Raw genomic sequence first — 19,070 nt, 5'->3', positions numbered from 1 at the left:
TCCCGGGCAGGAAGCCCACCCCGCGTGTGCCCCGGGACGCTTCCTCTGACCGGGCAGTGCCCGCTGCCCAACTTGTCCGAAGTGCAGGAGCGGAGTCCCGGCGTGTCACCCGAGGGCTGGCCCGACGTCCTCTTGGACAGGTGGGGGGACTAAGGCGCAGAGGGGGACGTGTCCAAGAAGCCGCGGTAACCAGCAAAGCCTGATGGAGCCAAGTCCTCTGAAAAGGAAAAAGTCATGTTCCTGGAGCGCGGGTTTGAGGTCCTCAGAGCAGCAATAAAAACGCGGGCCCTGGTGGCTCCTTATTCCTGTGGGTATTCCTGACCCCCAAGTAGATCCACTGGGGGCCCAGGGGCGGGGGGGGGGGGCACTGACTCCTGAGCGCCCCGGCACCACCTCCCAGGTAAGAGGTTTCATTTTCTGCACAGCAGCTCAGAGTGATCCCAAGGCAAATGCCAGGCCAGTCACTTCCCTGCTTAAACCCTCGTCAACTAAGACCATCCAAACCTGTGGAGAATGTTTATAAAAATTAACTGGAGTCAAATAGAGGATACGCCTGGAGGCGGGATTTTAACAGACAAATGCTTCCAAGAAAATGACAGTTTGCAGCTTCTTTTATGCATTTGGAATTCGGGAGGAAACCTAAGGAAGATGACCTGAAGGTGGGAGGAAGCAGGGCGAGGATGGGTTACAGGACAGTTAAGATCGGGTGCTGTCCTGCCAGGCTGGCGTGGCTCAGAGGTCCAATGTTGACCTATGAACCCAGAGGTCACGGTTCCATTCCCAGTCAGGGCACATGCCGGGGCTGCGGGCTTGATCTCCAGGGTGGGGCGTGCAGGAGGCAGCCGATCAATGGTTCTCTCATCATTGATGTTTCTATCTCTCTCTCCCTCCCTCCCTCTCTTCCTCTCTGAAATCAATAGAAATATTTAAAAAACAAATATCACATCCTCTCTTGAGGTTGATCTCGCTCTAGGAGGGGTGCACAGAGACAAGGGACGGGCTTGCTTACGGCAAAGAGAAGCCTTTTACTAAAGAGGTTACACGCCTGGTGCATGACTGCCCTCCATGACGTGCCTCGCTGAGAATTTATGATCAGATCACCCTTGGAGATTACTTTCCATAGAACCCTTTTGTGTCCACACCCTCCATGCTGACCCTGGACCTAGACTGACACTGACTCCCTGCACCGCCTTCCTGCACGGTTCCCTGGAACTGGCGTGGGGGCCTTTCCACCCCGTTCTCTGGCTGCCCGAGCTTCCTGGTGTGTACAGGGCCTCACCTTGAACTTCTCAGTGCTCACCCTTCCCATCTCTGCTCAGTCACCTCTTCCTGGAGGCTGAGTGGTTTATTTGTACAATTAAGTCTGAGGAGCACAGCTGTAAAGAAGTATACTAGAATAAGATATTCTTATTTTAAATTCTTTTCATTTTTATCTACAAAAGCAATCCATGTTTATAACAACTTTGAACAATAGAGATACTTTTTTAAAAGTTGCCCGCAATCCCCTTACTCAGAGGTAATTATTATTAAACATTATTACAGCCTTAGGGATTCAGTAATACTTGTTAATGAACAACACGATGACTCATAAACTGAGTAATTTGCTGACAACATTTCTAGAACAGTGGTTCTCAAAGTGGGTCCTGGAACCAGCAGCGTCAGTATCGCCTGGAACTGGTCCGGGTCTGTGGTTCCCAAATGCCTTAGGATTCCTTGGGGAGCACATGGAAACACCTGTGGCTGGGACCCACCCCCAGAGTTTCCGACTCAGCAGCTCTAGGGGGGACCCAGGAATGTGCATTCCTAACAAGTTGCCCGGTGGTGCCGATGCTGCTGGCTCAGGAGCCACACTTGGGAACCACCGGTCTAGAGCCCGAGTGCCATGCTTCCTCCGAGCACGGCGGCAGTGAGGACATCTATCGGAGTGGAAGGCTGTGGCCCACTTCGCCTGAACCCCGAGTTCTGGGGGTGGAGCTGACAAAGCACTGGGGACACAAAGTCTGCAAGCCCAGGGCCAGCTTCCCGTGCGTCCAGTGCTGACAGCTGGTAAGCCTGTGCAGCAGCCACATGCTCCAGCCAGGGCCTCCTGCAAGTCAGCCTTCTCTTTGCATCCTAGTTGGGCAGCTGCCAACTCTTTGGTCCCCTCCTGCCTCCAGGCCCATCTTGGCCTGCCTGGAGTGCAGGAGGAAGGATTTGGGCAAGAATGAAGTAGGTAAGTACATAGGTGTTGGAATCTTGGAGCGGTCGGTGGCTCTTCGGATTACTGAGGGAAATGGGAAGGCGTCAGTTGAAAATGAAACCAGGAGAGTTGCTGGTGGGGCTTGGCCATCTGGGGACTAAGAGCCCACTGCCTAGAAAGCATGTGTGATGGAAGCATGAAGGCTCCCACTTGTTCCCACCCTCCACCGAGATTCTGGGCATAAATTTCAATGAGGCCAGCCAGCACGGTGGCATGGTTTTCCACAGATGTGGGTATGTGGTGGGTGGTGAGTTAGGTCTGACCAGGGCTGGCTTTTGCCAATGAATGCAATGTAACTAGAGTGAGCAAGGGAGTTGCCACTTCTCCTGCCTACAACCTTGATATCCATGGGACTCCCTGGCTTATAACCTTCAGATTTGCACTCAAAGGTCACCTCTCCAGAAAGTCCCCTCTCTCCATCCCTGTCCTCCTCTGACACTACAGTGGACATCTGTCTCCTCACTAGAATGCAAGCCTCTGGCCATGGATCGCCGACCACACTGTTCGTTGCTATACCCCAGGAACCTAGAACAGCACTTGGCACATGGCAGGCCCCTCAAAATGCTTGGTAAATGAATGAATGAGTCACAGCAGAAAAGGGAGTACAAGTGTTGCCATCTGTAAGTGGAAAGAATTAACTGGACTGAAGGATGACTCAGATTCGGAGAAACAAAGAAAGGATACAAAGCTATGTTACTACTCTAATAGCTTTGTATGTCACTGCCAACCTGTAGATCTTGTTACCTTGTACTAAATATTCTATCTACCTCATAGATATTCTATATAGCTAGTCAAGAGGATGACTACATATAAATATGTATACCTGTACATTTGAATGTATAAAGGATATTTGAAAAATAGCTGTTTGCACGTAGACATATACTAGTGTGTTTTGCATATAGGTGTGCATAAAGAATTGTTGACCAAAGGGCATTTGAAAAACCCTAATGCAATAGACCGTAGGCAGTAAACTGTGCTCAAACAGCCTGTGAGTTACCAGGAGCCCATGAGGCAGGGGCCTTGTCTCTGGACAGAGCCCTGCTTATTTTGCAGTTAACTGAAAGGGCCTTTCTGTCCCTTTTGCTGGCGATGGGGAATGTCCTTGCACACAATGCTGTGTGTGTCCTGCGGCTGGAGAGTCAGCTCAGGGAGAGCTCTGAAAAGGATCTTTATACTTCAGCTGTGCAGATGGATGAAGAATTAAGAACCCAGGTTCCTCTGGGCTCTTTCCACCCCACTGATGCCTGGAGCGGGCCAGGAAACCGTGGCCCCTCCAAATCTGCTTCCTGAGCCTTGGGCTGCTCTGCCCTGAGTTCCACTGTGAATTGCCCCGTGAATGGTGGCAAGCAGCTTCGATGGAGGGCCTTTCCTGATGCTCATAGTGAGGCTTTGTGTCCTGTCTGCCTGCCCTGAAAAGCTGCCCAGCCAGACCCAGATACCAGGGCCGTGACCTTGCCCTGCGTGTGCCGCCTGTGCCAGGCAGCTGTGCCTACTCTCCCCAGCCTCCGCCCTGCTGCGGCCTCCGCCACACAGGAAGACCCAGGTGGAGGCATGTGCCTAGCCACAGGCCCCACGTGGCTCCCCGCACACCCACGGTGGGGGGTAGGGGGCTGCCCGCTGGCCCCGCCCAGCCCCTCCGGGGACACAGGGACTGGAGTACTGATTTCTGAATCAGCTGCTGTCTGCTTACTCTTTTTTTCTAAATAAGCAAGACATGTATATGGCTTCAAATTCCAAGGTGCAAACAAGCACAGGGAGAAAGGAATATGTCTCCCACCTTTGAGCCTCAGGCAACCAGTGACCCCGTCAGAGACAACACCATTGTATCACCAAAGTGCACAGGCATGTGAATTCTTTGTGTGTTTTAATAGATTTCAGAGAGGAAGGGAGAGGGAGAAATAGAAACATCAGTGATGAGAGAGAACCATTGATTGGCTGCCTCCTGCATGCCCCACATTGGGGATCGAGCCCACAACCTGGGCATGTGCCCTGACCAGGAATCAAACTGAGAACTCCTGGTTCCTAGTTGACCTCAACCAGCTGAGCCAAACCATCTACCAGTAGGGCCGTGTGTGTGTGTGTGTGTGTGTGTGTGTGTGTGTGTGTGTGTGGTGTGTGTGTGTGTGTGTACGCTTTAACACAGAACGTAAGACTGCACTGCCCCTTGGAAATCTTTGCACACCATTTCAAATGTGCTGCCTTCGCTAACATTTCGGGTGAGTCATGCAGTTTGTAACCAGTCTCCCGCTCACGGTCTCTGTGTCCACACTTTGGCTATTACACCTTGGCAATGGACAGCTTAGAAACCCGTTCACACCTGTGCGAGCCGCACACCCACGAGGCACGTGTAGTCTCGAGAATCCCACCAGGCTGCAGAAATGATGGGCTGTCTGGACCTCACCTACACCGAGGATGTCCGCCTTGCTTTCCCCTGGTTCCCATCCCACTGCGGGCAGCGTTTCAGGCCGCTGATGGGTCATAGCAAGAACAAGAACAGCCGTGGTCGCCCACACGTCACAGCACCCACTGTGCTCAGCACCCGCTGTGCCCAGCACCACCCTCTACGCGCGACGTATGTGAGAGGAGGATGTGACGTATGTGTCCGTGGGCTTTGCAGACTGGAGGTCATGGGCCGGGCAGTTTCAGGGCGGGGAGAGGGTGCGACTTCCCCAGTCTCCTGGGATGGGGGGCTGGACCTAGTTTTGTTGGGTGATAAAGATGTCAGAGGGAACATCTGTGCTGCCTGTATAAAGCAACCTCAAACAGAAAAAAAGTGCCTGTGACATTTCCATTAGTCAACATGGTTGGGGTGTGAACTGTGAAAGAGGCACCTCAGGGCTTGAGGGCGGCCTGAGGACACCTCAGGGGCTGGAGAACCTGACCCGAAGACATGGGTGTGAGGTTCCCACACCTGGGAGAGGGCCACCACCTGGAGAGAGGGAGCCCTGCGGGCAGGAAGGAAGGCTGCCCTGTGTATTTTTGTCCCTGATTTCACAACTGCTGCTGCCTTCCCACCGCCTTCCCACCGGCTCTTCTTCTTTAAGCCTCAACCATTTAGGAGATAAAACGTAGCCCTGAGGCCAATGCTGTGTGTCAAGCTCCTCAGTTTGGCTCAGCCAGTCTACTGGGAGCTCAAAAGGGGAAATGCTGAGAAGTAGGGAATACTCTAATCTCCATCCTACGTATATAAAAAAGGTGGAAAGGATTTGCTCTGCCCAGTGGACGGTGGACGGGCCGTAGACACAGCAGGCAGCCAAGGGGTGCGGCCACATCTGAAGGCTGGTTGGAGCCACTATTTTTTTCTTGTCAAAATAAATGGGCCTTTTGTGTTGAAATGATTTCATGGTTTGATTGCCTCTAACGCAGCGGTTCTCAACCTGTGGGTCGCGACCCCTTTGGCGGTCGAATGACCCTTTCACAGGGGTCGCCTAAGACCATCCTGCATATCAGATATTTACATTACGATTCATAACAGTAGCAACATTACAGTTATGAAGTAGCAACGAAAATAATTGTATGGTTGGGTCACAACATGAGGAACTGTAAAGGGCCAGAAGGTTGAGAACCACTGCTCTAAAGACATCCAACCCTCATCGACGTTCAAGTGTCACTGAAACCCCTGTGGGCTGGCCGTCCTGGGTGACCTTCCAGGGAGGCCCGGGTGGGGACTCCTGCCTCCCTCCTGCAGCCCCACCTACTTGAGAACTGACCTGGCTGGGGTTCCTCAGGCCCCAGGCTTCCTACCCACAGGGGCTGAGCAGAGACAGGACTGGGAAAGGACCACTGGCCCGCTGGGCCCCCGAGGGCCTTGTGATCAGAGGACAACTGCCTGATGCCCGGATGTCACCCTCCAAACCCAGGTGTGCTGAGGCCACACCTCCCACGGCTGCTCCCAGCCTACGCTGACCGTGGCGGGGACACTAAGGCAGGCCGGTCCTGCGATGTGGGGGCTCCCTGACCGGCACCTTGATCAGGGCGCTGCTTTAGACAACTGTCTAAGACCTTCCTTCCTTCTCTCCTTCCCAGGGGTAGACCTACATCTCAGTCTGAGGGCTCTCCCCGCCACCCCCTCCTGCACAGGCACTTTCTCCAATAGACCTCCTGCACACCTGCCTCATCTCGGCCTGTGCTTCTCAGAGGACTCAGTGGACACAGCTGGAACTGACGGGAGTGCCACAAACAGCCCCAGTGTTTATTGCCTAGAGGCCAAGGTCAGTCTTACTCACAGTCTGGGCCAGGGGTGGGGCCTCAGGCTCACTGCCATATAAGGCCTGTGAAATCCTTTGGTCTGGCCCTGCCAAGGCATTAGGGGTGAGTTAATGAAGTGTTTGACCAAACATAGCAGGCTAATTTTTTATTGTTGTTGTTAATCCTAACCAAAGGATATTTTCCCACTGATTTTTTTTTTTTTTAAGAGAGAGTAGAAGGGAGGGGGAGAGACAGAGAGAGAAACATCGATGTGAGAAAGAAAAGTCGATTGGTTGCCTCCTGTACCCGCCCGAACCCACTGGGACCAGGCCTGGGGGTTGAGCCTGCAACTCAGGTACATGTGCTTGACTGGAATCAAACTTGGGACCCTTCAGTCCATGGGCTGACCCTCTATTCACAGAGCCAAACCGGCTAGGGCTAACTTTTAAGTTGATGACTTTGTATGGCCCACGAATAATGTTATAAATGTCCAAATGGCCCTTGGGAGAAAAAAGTTTCCCCATCGCTGATCTATGCCAATGCCTGTCCATAATCGGGATCGTTATTCTGTCCCCTTGTGCAGAGACACAAGTTCTCTCGAGGGAGGAGCACACTGCATCCCCAGGAGCCTGCCGCAGGGGCTCACACTGAGCCCAGCCTGTAATCCACGTCCCCCCACTAACCATGTGTCCCCATTATGGGCGCCTCCACGAGCTGGCAATTCCCACATTCCCAAGTGAGAGGTGACACATGACTTCACTCTGAAAACCATAAAGGGCTCCAGGGCTCGGTCAGCAGTTCCTCTTCGTGTTTGGGGTGGAGAACATGATGTTGTTGACCTTAACCAGGGTTTCTGGGTGCCATGAGATTAGAGAAAAAGAGGCAAAAAAACAGAAGCAAACCCACAGATAACCCACATGTTGGGATCAGCAGTCAAGGGATTTAAAAAATAACTATTTAAATATGATAAGGAATTTATAGAAAAGGATAGACAAATCTAGTAAAATATGGAGTAATTCAACAGAAAAATAAAAACTTTAAAAAAACCAATGGAAAAACTTCAATCAAAGTATAGAGTATCTGAATTGAAGAATTCATTGCGTAAGTTCAACAGTAGACTGGACACAGGAGAAGAAAGAATCGGCGAACTCAAAAGCATGCCAGTAAACATACAATTATCACATGACCCAGGATTCGCACTGTTGGCATTTATCCCAGAGAAATAAAAACCTATGTTTACACAAAACGCGCACACGCATGTTCACAGCAGCTTCATTGACAATAGCCCCGAACTGGAAACCACTGAGCTGTGCTTTAAAGGGTGGAACCACTGCTGTACAAACTACAGCATGTGCATACCCTGGATACACCTCAGTAATAAAACGGAATGAACTATTGATAAATGTAACAGCTTGGATGAATTTCAAGGGAATTGTGTTGAGTAAGAAAAGCCAATCCCAAAGGTTACATCCCATATGATTCCGTTTATATGACATTCTTGAAATGACACATTTATAGAGATGAAGAAAAGATTAGTGGTTTTTGGGGCTCAGGGCTGGGCTCAGCAGGAGAGATCCTATTAGTGATGGAAGTATTTGGTATCTATCTATCTATCTATCTATCTATCTATTGATTTCAAAAATAAAGGGAGAGGGAGAGATAGAAACATCAGTGCTGAGAATCATTGATCGGCTGCCTTCTGCACGCCCCACACTGGGGATTGAGCCCGCAGCCCGGGCATGTGCCCTGACTGGGAATCAAACCGAGACCTTCTGGTTCATAGGTCGATGCTCAACCACTGAGCCACGCCAGCTGGGCCAGGAGGGGATCTTGTTGTAAGTTCAGTTCTATTTGTATCTCGTCTGTGAAGTGGCACAACATTAACTCAAGGAAGACTGTTATCAGTTAAGGCTGCATGTTGTAATATCTAATAACCACTAAAAATAATAAACATATCTATTCAATACTCGTCCAAACCAAAAAAACAACAACACTCCAAACCCACTCCAAAAGCCAACATGTGAGTCTCGCGGAGGAAGGAGAGTGGGGAGAGTTGGGGACCAACAAACAAATGTTTAGAGTTAAAATCGGTCATTTATACACTGACACAAAGTCGGTCTGCGATTTCACACACCTCATGGGTGAGGCTGGAGTCTAGGACAGAAGGCAGGGCGGCCACGGGCAGGGAAGGGATGCATGAGTCTGCAATGCCAGCTATGCTGCAGCCACAACCAGCAGCTCTCACAGAGTTAGAAGGTAGACAGTTATCACTGGGGAGATGTCTGTAAACCCAGGCATTAGCAGACAACTGTGACATTTAGAAGACAGATAAGATAGAATCTCTATCACAACTACGCAACTATGCAAAAACAGCCACAGACAATTCATAAGTAATTTAGCATGGCAGTGTGCCAATAAAACTTTATTTACAAACACAGGTGGTGAGCCAGATGTTTGGGCCACAGTTTGCCAGTCTCTGCTATTATTCCACCATCCAGTGGTTTTTAGTTCTGGCCCAGAAAGGGTCATTCTGTCCACCTTGAACCGAGCCTAAGGCATGTCCCTGACAAACAGCTGTGACTTAGATTAATTCTCAAGACTAATTTGCCTCCCCACAACTCCCCACTTACATGGCTGTGAGGCTTATCCTATCAGACAAAAATAAGTGACCAGCCCGGCCGGCGTGGCTCAGTGATTGAGCATCAACCTATGAACCAGGAGGTCACCGTTCGATTCCTGGTCAGGGCACATGCCCAGGTTGCAGGCTCCATCCCCCGTGTGGGGAGTGCAGAAGGCAGCTGATCAATGATTCTCTTTCACCGCTGATGTTCCTATCTCTCTCTCTCCCTCTCCCTTCCTCTCTGAAATCAATTTAAAAAACCCATAAATAAATAAATAAATAAATAAATAAATTAAATTACCAGGTGTCCCCCCCCCCCCAAAGCAGACCTTTGACTGTGGTGTGTGTGTGTGCGATGTGTTTTGTGTGTGTGGTGTCGGATGTGTGTGTGTGGTGTGATGTGTGTTTGCATTCTATGTTGTGTGTGTGTGTGTGTGTATGTGAACATGTGTTGTGGGTGGTGTGTGTGTGGATGCGTGTGGAGGTGAGGTGTAAGTTGCCAGGACAAAATCACAGTGCAGCATTTAGGGATGTGTCACGTGTCCACCCTGTCAACAGCTGTGACTCTCGGGAAGCAGGAATCTGAGGAATTTCCCAGGTTGCCTGAGGGCATCTGGGAAGCATGCCTTTCTCTACCTTTCAAAATGCCCCACACCCTCCAAACCAAAAAAACAACAACACTCCAAACCCACTCCAAAAGCCAACATGTGAGTCTCGCGGAGGAAGGAGAGTGGGGAGAGTTGGGGACCAACAAACAAACGTTTGGAGTTAAAATCGGTCATTTATACACTGACACAAAGTCGGTCTGCGATTTCACACACCTCAGGGGTGAGGCTGGAGTCTAGGACAGAAGGCAGGGCGGCCACGGGCAGGGTAGGGATGCATGAGTCTGCAACTGCCAGCTGTGCTGCAGCCACAACCAGCAGCTCTCACAGAGTTAGAAGGTAGACAGTTGTCACTGGGGAGATGTCTGTAAACCCAGGTGTTAGCAGACAACTGCGACATTTAGAAGATAAGTAAGATACACACTGACAATCAAGAGTTTGGAAATAAGGACTGATCCGGTGGCAGAGGCAACTAGCTGCCCACCAGACGGGTTCCCCTTGCCTCCTGCGAGTTGTGGCTGGGAAGTGGCTGCCCGGCAGGGCCCACATCTGCCAGCCCCGAAGGCAGTGACTGAATCCGGCAGAGAGAAGCAGGCAGAAGTGATGCATGTGGCGGGAGGACCACGTTCCTCTACCCTCCCAGGCTCCTTCGGCTGCTCTAATAATTAAATCTATCCGGTGGCAGAGGCAACTAGCTGCCCACCAGACGGGGTTCCCCTTGCCTCCTGAGAGTCGTGGCTGGGATGTGGCTGCCCGGCAGGGCCCACATCTGCCAGCCCCGAGGGCAGCGACTGAATCTGGCAGAGAGAAGCAGGCAGAAGTGATGCATGAGGGGAGGACCACGTTCCTCTACCCTCCCAGGCTCCTTTGGCTGCTCTAATAATTAAATCGCCACGAGACAGATTAGAGCAACAAGAGAAAATGACCAAATTTAATTGCATACACATGGATGGGAGCCCTGCGTGCATGAGAGAGACCCACGCGCACAGGGGTTCCGAGACAGAAAGGGGACGCCTAGAGGACACTCTGAGCCAGGGATGAGGTCAGCCCCGGGGCCTTCAGGGGCAGGAGGTCATTGCAGGATGGTAAGAGCAGATGTTCCCTGATGAGGAGTTTTTCCTGCCCCACCGATTGGTCATATAAAGTTATCTCTGGTGATAACTCTTATTACGGGCGAGGCCCCAAATTTAAATTCTTTGAGGGAGAGGTAGTGAGCCCACAGGGTCTCAAAATAACTCACACGCCAAAGTAGCCCATCTTGGGGAGGCCTGCTTTGAACCCCTTCACAGACCTCTTCCAGACCTGACTCATAAACACCTCCTTATGAACGTCCATCTCTCCTCCCCGCACCCCACCCCCCAGGTCTGCAAGCTGGGTGTCAATGTCCAGGGCAAGAGCTAAAGATGGTGGAGCCTCCATCATCCTAGCCCCTGCCTGGGTCTGGGCCCGAGTGGAACAGAACTCCCTCCCCTGCTCCCTCCTCCAGAGGAGCAGACTATGGGAATGAGAAATAAAGCCAGCGGTATGAGAACAGGGAGGTTTAGGGGGTTTTATGTTGATAATTTAAATTTTTTTCTTGCTAAAGATGATAGGCAGACAATCAAGCAGCCCACAAAGGTGTAGGTGTGGATTAAGATGTTGCAGGTAATGATGAAGGGGCTGAGAACTAAGAAGTCTACTGCCTTCACTAAGGGGAACCTATGGGTTTGCTGCTGACTAGGATGCTAGTGGCTGTCTCAGTTTAGGCTGCTGTTACAAAGCGCCATAGATCGGGTGGCTCACCAACAACAGGCATTTATTTCTCATGGTTCTGGAGGCTGGAAATCTGACATCAGGTGCCAGTAGGGTCGGGTTCTGGTGAGAGCCCGGTCATGCAGACCACTGGCCTCCGGTGTCCTCACCGGAGAGGAAGCAAACTTGTGACACGGATAAGGGCACTGACCCCATTCACGAGGGCCCCACCCATATGACCTCATCTAATCCTAATCACCTCCCAAAGCCCCACCTCCTAACACCATTCATTGGGGAGTAAGGTTTCAACATATGAATTGTAGGGGAGACACAAACATTTAGTCCATAATAGTAGTCAATTAATATATTAATAGAAAACTAAGCTATTTTTTTAGAAACTAAGATGTTAATGACTAGGAGGTTGACAACAGATAATGGAGCTATTAGGTGACATTGGCCTAGGTTCCCTCTTCTCAGCTATTTCTCTCAGCCTGTTCCTGGTCAGCGGCTGCCCTGTGTCCTGCCCACTGACAGCGAGCCCCTCTGGGGACCACCTGACAAAGCCACTCTGGCCTGCCCTGGCCTCTTCCCATCACCAGGTGTCTGACCTGTGGGGTCAGATGAGACCTGGGTTCAGCAACCTCAGTTCTTGAGTTCTGGCTGAGAAAAGAATTCAGAGCCAAGACTCAGACTCGCTAGAGATTTATTGGGCAAGCAAAGAGAAAGTACACCCGGAGAGGAATTTCAAGATGCCCTGGGTGTGGGCTAGGGCTCCTTTTAGCCCCTCGGAACGGGGGTTAAATGCTTTCCTCTTCCAGCTGACTTATCAGGGCCTGTCCGGTCATCTTCTGTCCTTGCCTGGAAGTTAGATGGGGCTTCCTCCGGCCCCCTTGTTTTCCTCTAGGGGTGGGGGCCTACCACATGGCTTCACCATGTACCAGGGGAGAAAAGGTCAGGAGAATCCCACCTGCATGGCCGGAGGCGTTCTAGGGTGGAGAGGGGTCCCCAGGGTGAGGTTCTGATGAACAAACTTATCTCCAATGCTTGCTCTGCGTTTCTTCCATTGCCGGTGGCCGGGACATTCTGCCCTGGTGACCTTCTGCACCTGGCCCATCGTCCTTGCTCTGCTTATGTCTGTCTAACTGCTACCCCATTTCCAGTGGAAGGGACAGGCCTTTTCCCTGATGAATGACATGCCAGACCCAGTGAAGGACATCACCCACTAGGCAGCCCCACCTCCCCTACTGACCCCACAGTGTCCATGACACCCACTGCGCACAGCCCTCACCTGTGTCTGAAGAAGAGGGGCCCAGGCCTGGCTCTCCTGGCTCAGAGGGCAGCCTATGAGGTTGCAGCTGCAGCAGGCGTGGCGGTGTGGTCTCCGGTGGGTGGGACCACCCCTCACCGCCTCCAGATGAGGCTCTCCTGTCCTGTGTGGAATGATCTGGGAGGACACTGCCCAGGCTGCTGTGAGGCCAGCTGCTGCCACTGTGGCCACAGCCCGGGCAGGTCTCCCCACTCCCCCTTCCACGGGATGCTCCGCGAGGTATGTGGGGTTGAGTAAAGGTGACCCCCTGACTTTCTAGATCTCACTGAGGGGACCCAAAGGAGGCTCTGTATATCTGTCTGTCAGAGGTGATGGCTTTGGGGAGTGGTCTGTCCCAGGCTCCCAGAGAGCCCAGTCCTCTCCCCAGACCCGGGCTGAGCTGGGTGCCTCGGAACAGGGGGCGGTGCTCCCCCAGGTGTGCACCCCCAGCGAGCGTCTCCCCGCCACAGAGCAGGAAGGGGGAGCTTGGCAGGGTGTTTGGGGACGCCGAGAGGAAAGGTCAGAAATGGGGGCTGCCTTGGAGAACGCAGGAGGTTCGAGGGCTGGCTGGCATAACGGCCTTGGGGAGCAATGCAGAGAATCTTGGCTCTGTCACCTTTTCGAGTGTGGACTTGAGCAAGGCCCCTTCTATGGTAAACACTTAGAACAGGCATTGGCACCCATGGGTCCTCCAGACATGGTAACCATTCCAGCTGCTGATATCGGGGATCACGCCCGTGGCTCCGGCATGCTGGGTGGGGGCGAGGGCATGCCCTTCAGAGGTCAGGCAAGGACTGCAATTCAAGTTCAGGGCTGAGGCGCAGGGGAGTGAGTCACGAGTGCTGGTGTCCAGGCCATGACTGCAGCCGCCGGGCTACCACCTCCCCTGTGCCCCTCCCACACGTGGGCAGGCGGAGACTGATGAGGCCTGGAGTGGGGTCAACCCTTCTGCACAATCCTCGGCCCACCCTTGGATCGGAGCCTCTGCCCACAGGATTGGCCTTTCCTGGACGCTCCAGGCTCTCCCTCCCGGCCAGCACCCTGGGGAGACTGCCCTTTGCTCACTGTTGGTCACCCCAGATTCCGGTCTTCAGACTCATCAGCTTGGACGAGAGCCTCCAGCCGCCCACCCTCTGGGCGTCAGACAGGGACCCAGCCCCAGAAGCAGATGTTCTGCTTGTTCCTCTCACAGGAGGAAGGGAGAGCAAACCCCCCTCATCAGGGGGCTCACAATGCAGCAAAGCCCCCCCCCCCCCCATATTGCTGGCAGGACCTCCGGGTTTTCTAAAAGCGGGGGGAGGGGGGTCTGCATGAAATGAGCAGATTGGGGGGGGGCAAGAAATGTCATCTCTTCTCAAGCGAGTTACAGGCTCTACGAGCCAGTTTTGTCATTTGTGGAGGGGCCTTCTGGTTTGGTCGGATCCGTCACCTGGAATCCCACGGCACAGCCCCGAGCCACAGCCACGGGAGGGCAGCCGGAGGCAGTCAGCTTGTTCAGACTCCCTCCAGCACCGTATCACCAGGCAGGTCCTGCCAATGGGCCCAAAGCCTCCAAGTTCAGGTTCTCTTTTTCCTCCACAGGCCTGGGTCCTATCTGCACCTGGGACGCATCTTCTCCTAAACTTTCCCTTTCCTTCCTTCCTCCCTTCTTTCTTCCCTCCCTCCCCTTTCTTTCTTTCTTTCTTTCTTTCTTTCTTTCTTTCTTTTTAAATGTTTTTATTGATTTTTAGATAGAGAGGAAGGGAGAAACATTGATGAGAGAGACACATCGATTGGCTGCCTCCTGCACACCCCTACTGGGGATCAAGCCAGCAACCCAGGTATGTGCCCTGAACCCAGGACCTCTTAGTCCAAGCATGTCAAATTCACTCGGGGGGTGGGGGGTGGGGGGCGCACGTCTCCAAGGCATGCGGCCCGCAGCTTGTGCATTCTATATGCTTGTCTTAGTCCATGGGCGATGTTCAATCCACTGAGCAACACCAGCCGGGAACTTTCTCTTCTTTTCAACCAAATTTAATAAACATCAGCCTATTCTTCTTCAGGCAAGATCAATCATTCATAAGCCGTTTCCATTTACCGAGAGCCTGCGCCATGCGCTTTACTGTACACACGTTATCTCACTTTATCCTCACACCCTGGGCATTATTGTTACTCCTGTTTACAGTGAAGGAATCGAGGTTCAGAGAGGTTCCCTGGCTTGCCTCGGCCACGAGGTTTTCAGTGACTGAGCCACTGGGTCACAGAGCCCAGGTCTGGCTGAGTGCAGAGCTCGAGCCCTTGCCCACGTATTGCTTTGTCCACCAAGAACAGGGGAGTCTCATGAAGGGAATGTTGTCTTCTGTTCTGTCCTCAGGTTGCAAGATCCTCAGGCTCAGAGGTGAGGGGGAGCTCCCCACACCTGCCCAGGCCGAGCGACTGCGAACAGGAGCTTCATGGGCTGGTGTCGGCTGCTTTGGCTTCCACTTTCCACAAGAGAAGGAGCATCTTTTCCTGATGGGGGCTCGTCTCCATGGCAGCCAGATGCCCTGACGGGGAGGAAAAAGACCTAAGGGGACAAGTCTTTAGCTCATTTGGAGCTTCACAAAATTGTACATTTTGATGTTTCCCTCCCATTACTGAACTAGTACACGGCCAAAAAAATTTGAAGAGGCCAAAAAGTAAACAGAGGGAAAAGATAACTTGTAGGACTCAACCGGTGATCTCTGGGAAAATTTCCTTCTCTCTTTGTAAAGGTCAGAATTAAAAAGTGATGGTTGGAATTGCATTTATACGTATACTGCTTCATTCATGAGCAAATTTCCATATTACATTTTTTTAAAAACCACCCTGCCCAGCTAGAGTGACTTAGTTGGTTGAACCAAAAGGTTGCCAGTTGATTCCCAGTCAGGGCACATACCTGGGTAGCAGGTTCAATCCCCGGTCAGGCACATACAGAGGGCAACCGATCGATGTTTCTCTCTCTCAATCTCCCTTCCTCTCTCTAAGCATGTCCTTGGGTGAGGATTCACACACACACACACCGTTTTTCTTACCCAGTGTCCTCAGGTGTGCATTTAGGTTGGGATGAGGCATGCCTGTGCTGCTTTTAGGTCTCAGGGATCATTTCATTCTCCTGGGCAGACAGCTGTGGTGCCATCTGCTGTGGGGCTTCCCCGGCACCGCTCTCCCTGTGCACAAACTCGCTTCATTCATTTCTCTGATAGAAATAATGCCGACCTCGACCTGGAGCTTGGGTCTCCCGCTGGTTTGGCAACACCTCCAGCCCTAAGGAACCCACACCTGCCCCTGTCCCGAGGGCACGGCCCTGCCTTCCCGGCTTCCCAGAACCGAGGCCCTCACAGGAGGGGAGCCCCAGCGACTCTGCTTGAAATGCTGCTTTAGGCCAACACCTCAACTTTCCCAACTGTCGTACTTCAAGATTCAAGGGGGGACTGGTGGCCCAGAGGGGGGGCCAACACCTCAACTTTCCCAACTGTCGTACTTCAAGCAAGATTCAAGGGGGGACTGGTGGCCCAGAGGGGACCCGGAGGGGATCTGGAGGCCAGAAGGCGTGGGCTTGGATCCTGGCTCTTCTACTTATTAGCTGTGGAAACAGCAAATTACTGAAGCTCGGAGCCTGGGTTTCTTCATATTTATGAGAGATACTTCCTTCCCTCCAGGGTGTTTGTGGGAATTAAATGACATAATGCGGGAGAACTTGTCGAGTCCAGTTTTGACCTAATCGAGGCAGTTAATAAAGAACTGAGATCACTTCCTATCCCCTCCCCACCCCCAGGGAGGAGAGCTCTCCGTTCTATCTCTTAGTGCCGCTGAGCCAAAGCTTTCTCCTCTTGGAGAAAGTTCTCCAAAGCCGCGCCGGTCAATCCAGGAGCCGCGAGGCTTTCCTGGCCCTGGCTCTGGCCAGACCGTGTGCAGGCAACGGGCTCCCTGCCCTCGTCTTGTTGATGGGGTCAAGACCGCTCGGCTTACGGGAGGAATGAACAAGACAAGCAAAAACGCCCTTCACTCCTCATACCAAATGTCCTCACCCATTTCCTATATTTCATACGCGTTTGCTGGCACGTGGCACGGGCTGTGTGCACTCAGGCCGCTCTGGGAACGTCTTAGATGCCTGCCTGGAGCTGTGGCCCTGCCTTCCCTTCTGTCCTCATCTTCCCAGCTCACTCCATCATGCTGCGTTTCTGGACCAAACACGTCCCACTGAAGCTGGACACGAGGGAGAGAAGGACTAGACACCCTGGTTCAAATGCAGCCATGAACCCGGCGGCTCTCCTGTGGAGCCTGCCAGGTTCCGGATGCCCAGCGGACCGAGGGTCAGCTCGATCAGGAATCTGGGCATGGGGACCAGGCACAGTATTCAGTCCGAGCCAAGTTTGAGAGCCGGTGACTTAATCGCTGCTGCTAATGGGCGGCCTGTTCCCCATGCGTCTCACTTTATAGCTTCCACGTGGAGTCAGGCTCACAGCCAAGGCTCTGATGGTGACGGAGAGCCTCAGTCTGGTCCTGATTAACTCCAGGATCACACAGATGTCCCGGAGTCATACATGACAAACATTTTATTGCATTAAGAAAGGCATCTGTTAACTGCTGGGCTGCAGGGGGACCGCCCCGGAGGCCACTTCGGAAAAATGGCAGAGAAAAAAGATTTTCAGCATCACACAATGGCTAGCTGCTCCCCCACTTTCCCCATCAATATTCATCAGTGGCTACGGTCAGTTCTGGTGGGAGCACCGAGTTGCTGACTTCACGTAAAGCCAGGATGATCCTAGTTCGCCACCAACACAGGTGCATTCCTGGCCACCTCCCAGCAGCCGGACTGCGGCGGCTCGAACACAGGAGGCAACGCCGGGTGGCGCCCGTCCATCCTCTGTGGTGAACCCGCTCTGGGGACGGTCTCAAAGGCAGCGTTGCCATCTGGGGCCCAGTGAGCAGACTCCCTGCGGGGCTGCGGTGGCTCTGAGATTGGTTCCAGCCGAGGCTGGAAGCGGCTTGGTTCCGCCTCGCTGCACAGCAAATGTTCTACCCCGAGGGGGCGGTTAGCCAGCGGCTCCTCACTCAGGGTAGGAAGTGGTGCTCCGCCCGGCGGGTGGTGGGCGCATCCAGTGGGGCTGGGGAGGATGCCACCCACAGGGCGGAGCTGAGGAGCAGTGGGGACGCTGGCACAGGGACTGGCACCGCAACGTCTGAGGACTCCGGCGTCCATCCGCGTGCTGGGTGTTTGGACCCACACGGCTTTCCCATCTGGCCTGAGCGAGGAGCCACCCACCACGATGCCCAGGCTGTTACCCATTCAGAGGGACTGTCCACGCCGCTCCCGAGCCTCGTGGGGCTGCTCGGTTTACCCACAAGTTCTTGGGTGTCCCTGGGAGGTGCCATTTCTGGATCCAGAAGCACCAGGCTGCTTGAGAGGCCTGGTGCTATGCCCATCACTTCCTGTGCCCGCCCGGCCGTCTCTGGTGGCTTCAATGGGGTCAATGGCTTCCTTCACCAGGTAATGCGGGGGGGCAGGCTGCCCCCCCCTCCCCGCCACTCATCTTTCTCCTTTGCCCACCCTCACCCTGCACCAGGCCACACCACAGGGCACACTGCTGATGCCCATCTGCCTGGCCCGCATCTTCTTCATTGTCCAGGCCTGGATGGAGGTCCTTTGGGGACCCGGTGGGGTCACTCCTGCACCAGGAAGTTGATGAGGGCTGTCCTGGGCGAGAGGAAGGCCTTCTTGATGCTGCGCCCCTGCAGGAGCCTGGCGCCCAGCTCGCTCTGCAGGACGAGCTCGTGGACTTTGTCCTGGTCCTGGGCCACGTGCTGGGGCACAGGGACTTTGCCGCAGGCTTTGTTGTTGATCTGAGGAGAAAAGCCGGAGACAAGCAGGGCTGAGAGGCAGCAGCCAGGCGCCCAAACCCACTTCCTGCAAAGGGCCCGCTGTCTGTTGGGGGAAGGGAGTGTGGGGAAGGAAGAAGGACAAGGCAGCACCTGCTTCTTGGAGGACCAAGTGCAATGAGAGAGCGAGGAGCGAGAGGAAGCTGATGTAGCCTTTCTGCAACACAGTGTTCAGAGTGGGTGCCCTCCACGGCCGACCTCCTCACCATCACCCCCTCCCCGCTTGGAACCAAGAGCAGCTGAACGAAGCTGAGAGAGGTGGAGACAGCCGGAGAGGAAGATAATCACCCTGTAATGCGGGACAGGTTTATTTTTCCCACTTTCCAACCCCGAGGGCGTGAGGGTTCATGCGCAACATTGGTACCTGGTGACCTCAGACAGAGATGCGGGCGAAGGAGATGGGTGGGCAGGGCGGGATGGGCCAGAAAGGCCACAGAACCGCCAGACCGACAGGACAGGCCCTGCCCCGCAGGCCCGCCTGCGCTGGGGGCTGCGGGAACC

The 19,070-nt window shown here is 53.4% G+C and overlaps 1 protein-coding gene and 1 long non-coding RNA gene across 2 annotated transcripts in view; one reads left to right on the top strand and one right to left on the bottom strand.

Moving 5' to 3' along the window:
* The first annotated feature begins 6,268 nt into the window (after positions 1 to 6,268).
* Positions 6,269 to 15,453, top strand: LOC106724130. The gene is made up of 2 exons (XR_001359887.1): positions 6,269 to 6,450; positions 15,043 to 15,453. It is a non-coding gene; the product is annotated as an uncharacterized LOC106724130 (long non-coding RNA).
* A 1,766-nt stretch (positions 15,454 to 17,219) lies between these two features.
* LARS2 (leucyl-tRNA synthetase 2, mitochondrial) overlaps positions 17,220 to 19,070 on the bottom strand; it is a 107,718-nt gene continuing 105,867 nt past the window's right edge. The window contains exons 21-22 of the mRNA XM_014530284.1: positions 18,776 to 18,818; positions 17,220 to 18,562 (exon numbers count right to left, since the gene is read on the bottom strand). Coding sequence (XP_014385770.1) covers positions 18,354 to 18,562; positions 18,776 to 18,818 — 252 coding nt within the window. The 3' untranslated portion in view covers positions 17,220 to 18,353. The remainder of the gene's footprint in view (positions 18,563 to 18,775; positions 18,819 to 19,070) is intronic.

This window comes from Myotis brandtii, unplaced genomic scaffold, assembly GCF_000412655.1.
Source record: "Myotis brandtii unplaced genomic scaffold, ASM41265v1 scaffold731, whole genome shotgun sequence".
Lineage (NCBI taxonomy): Eukaryota > Metazoa > Chordata > Mammalia > Chiroptera > Vespertilionidae > Myotis > Myotis brandtii.
This window is presented reverse-complemented; position numbering and strand designations above follow the sequence as displayed.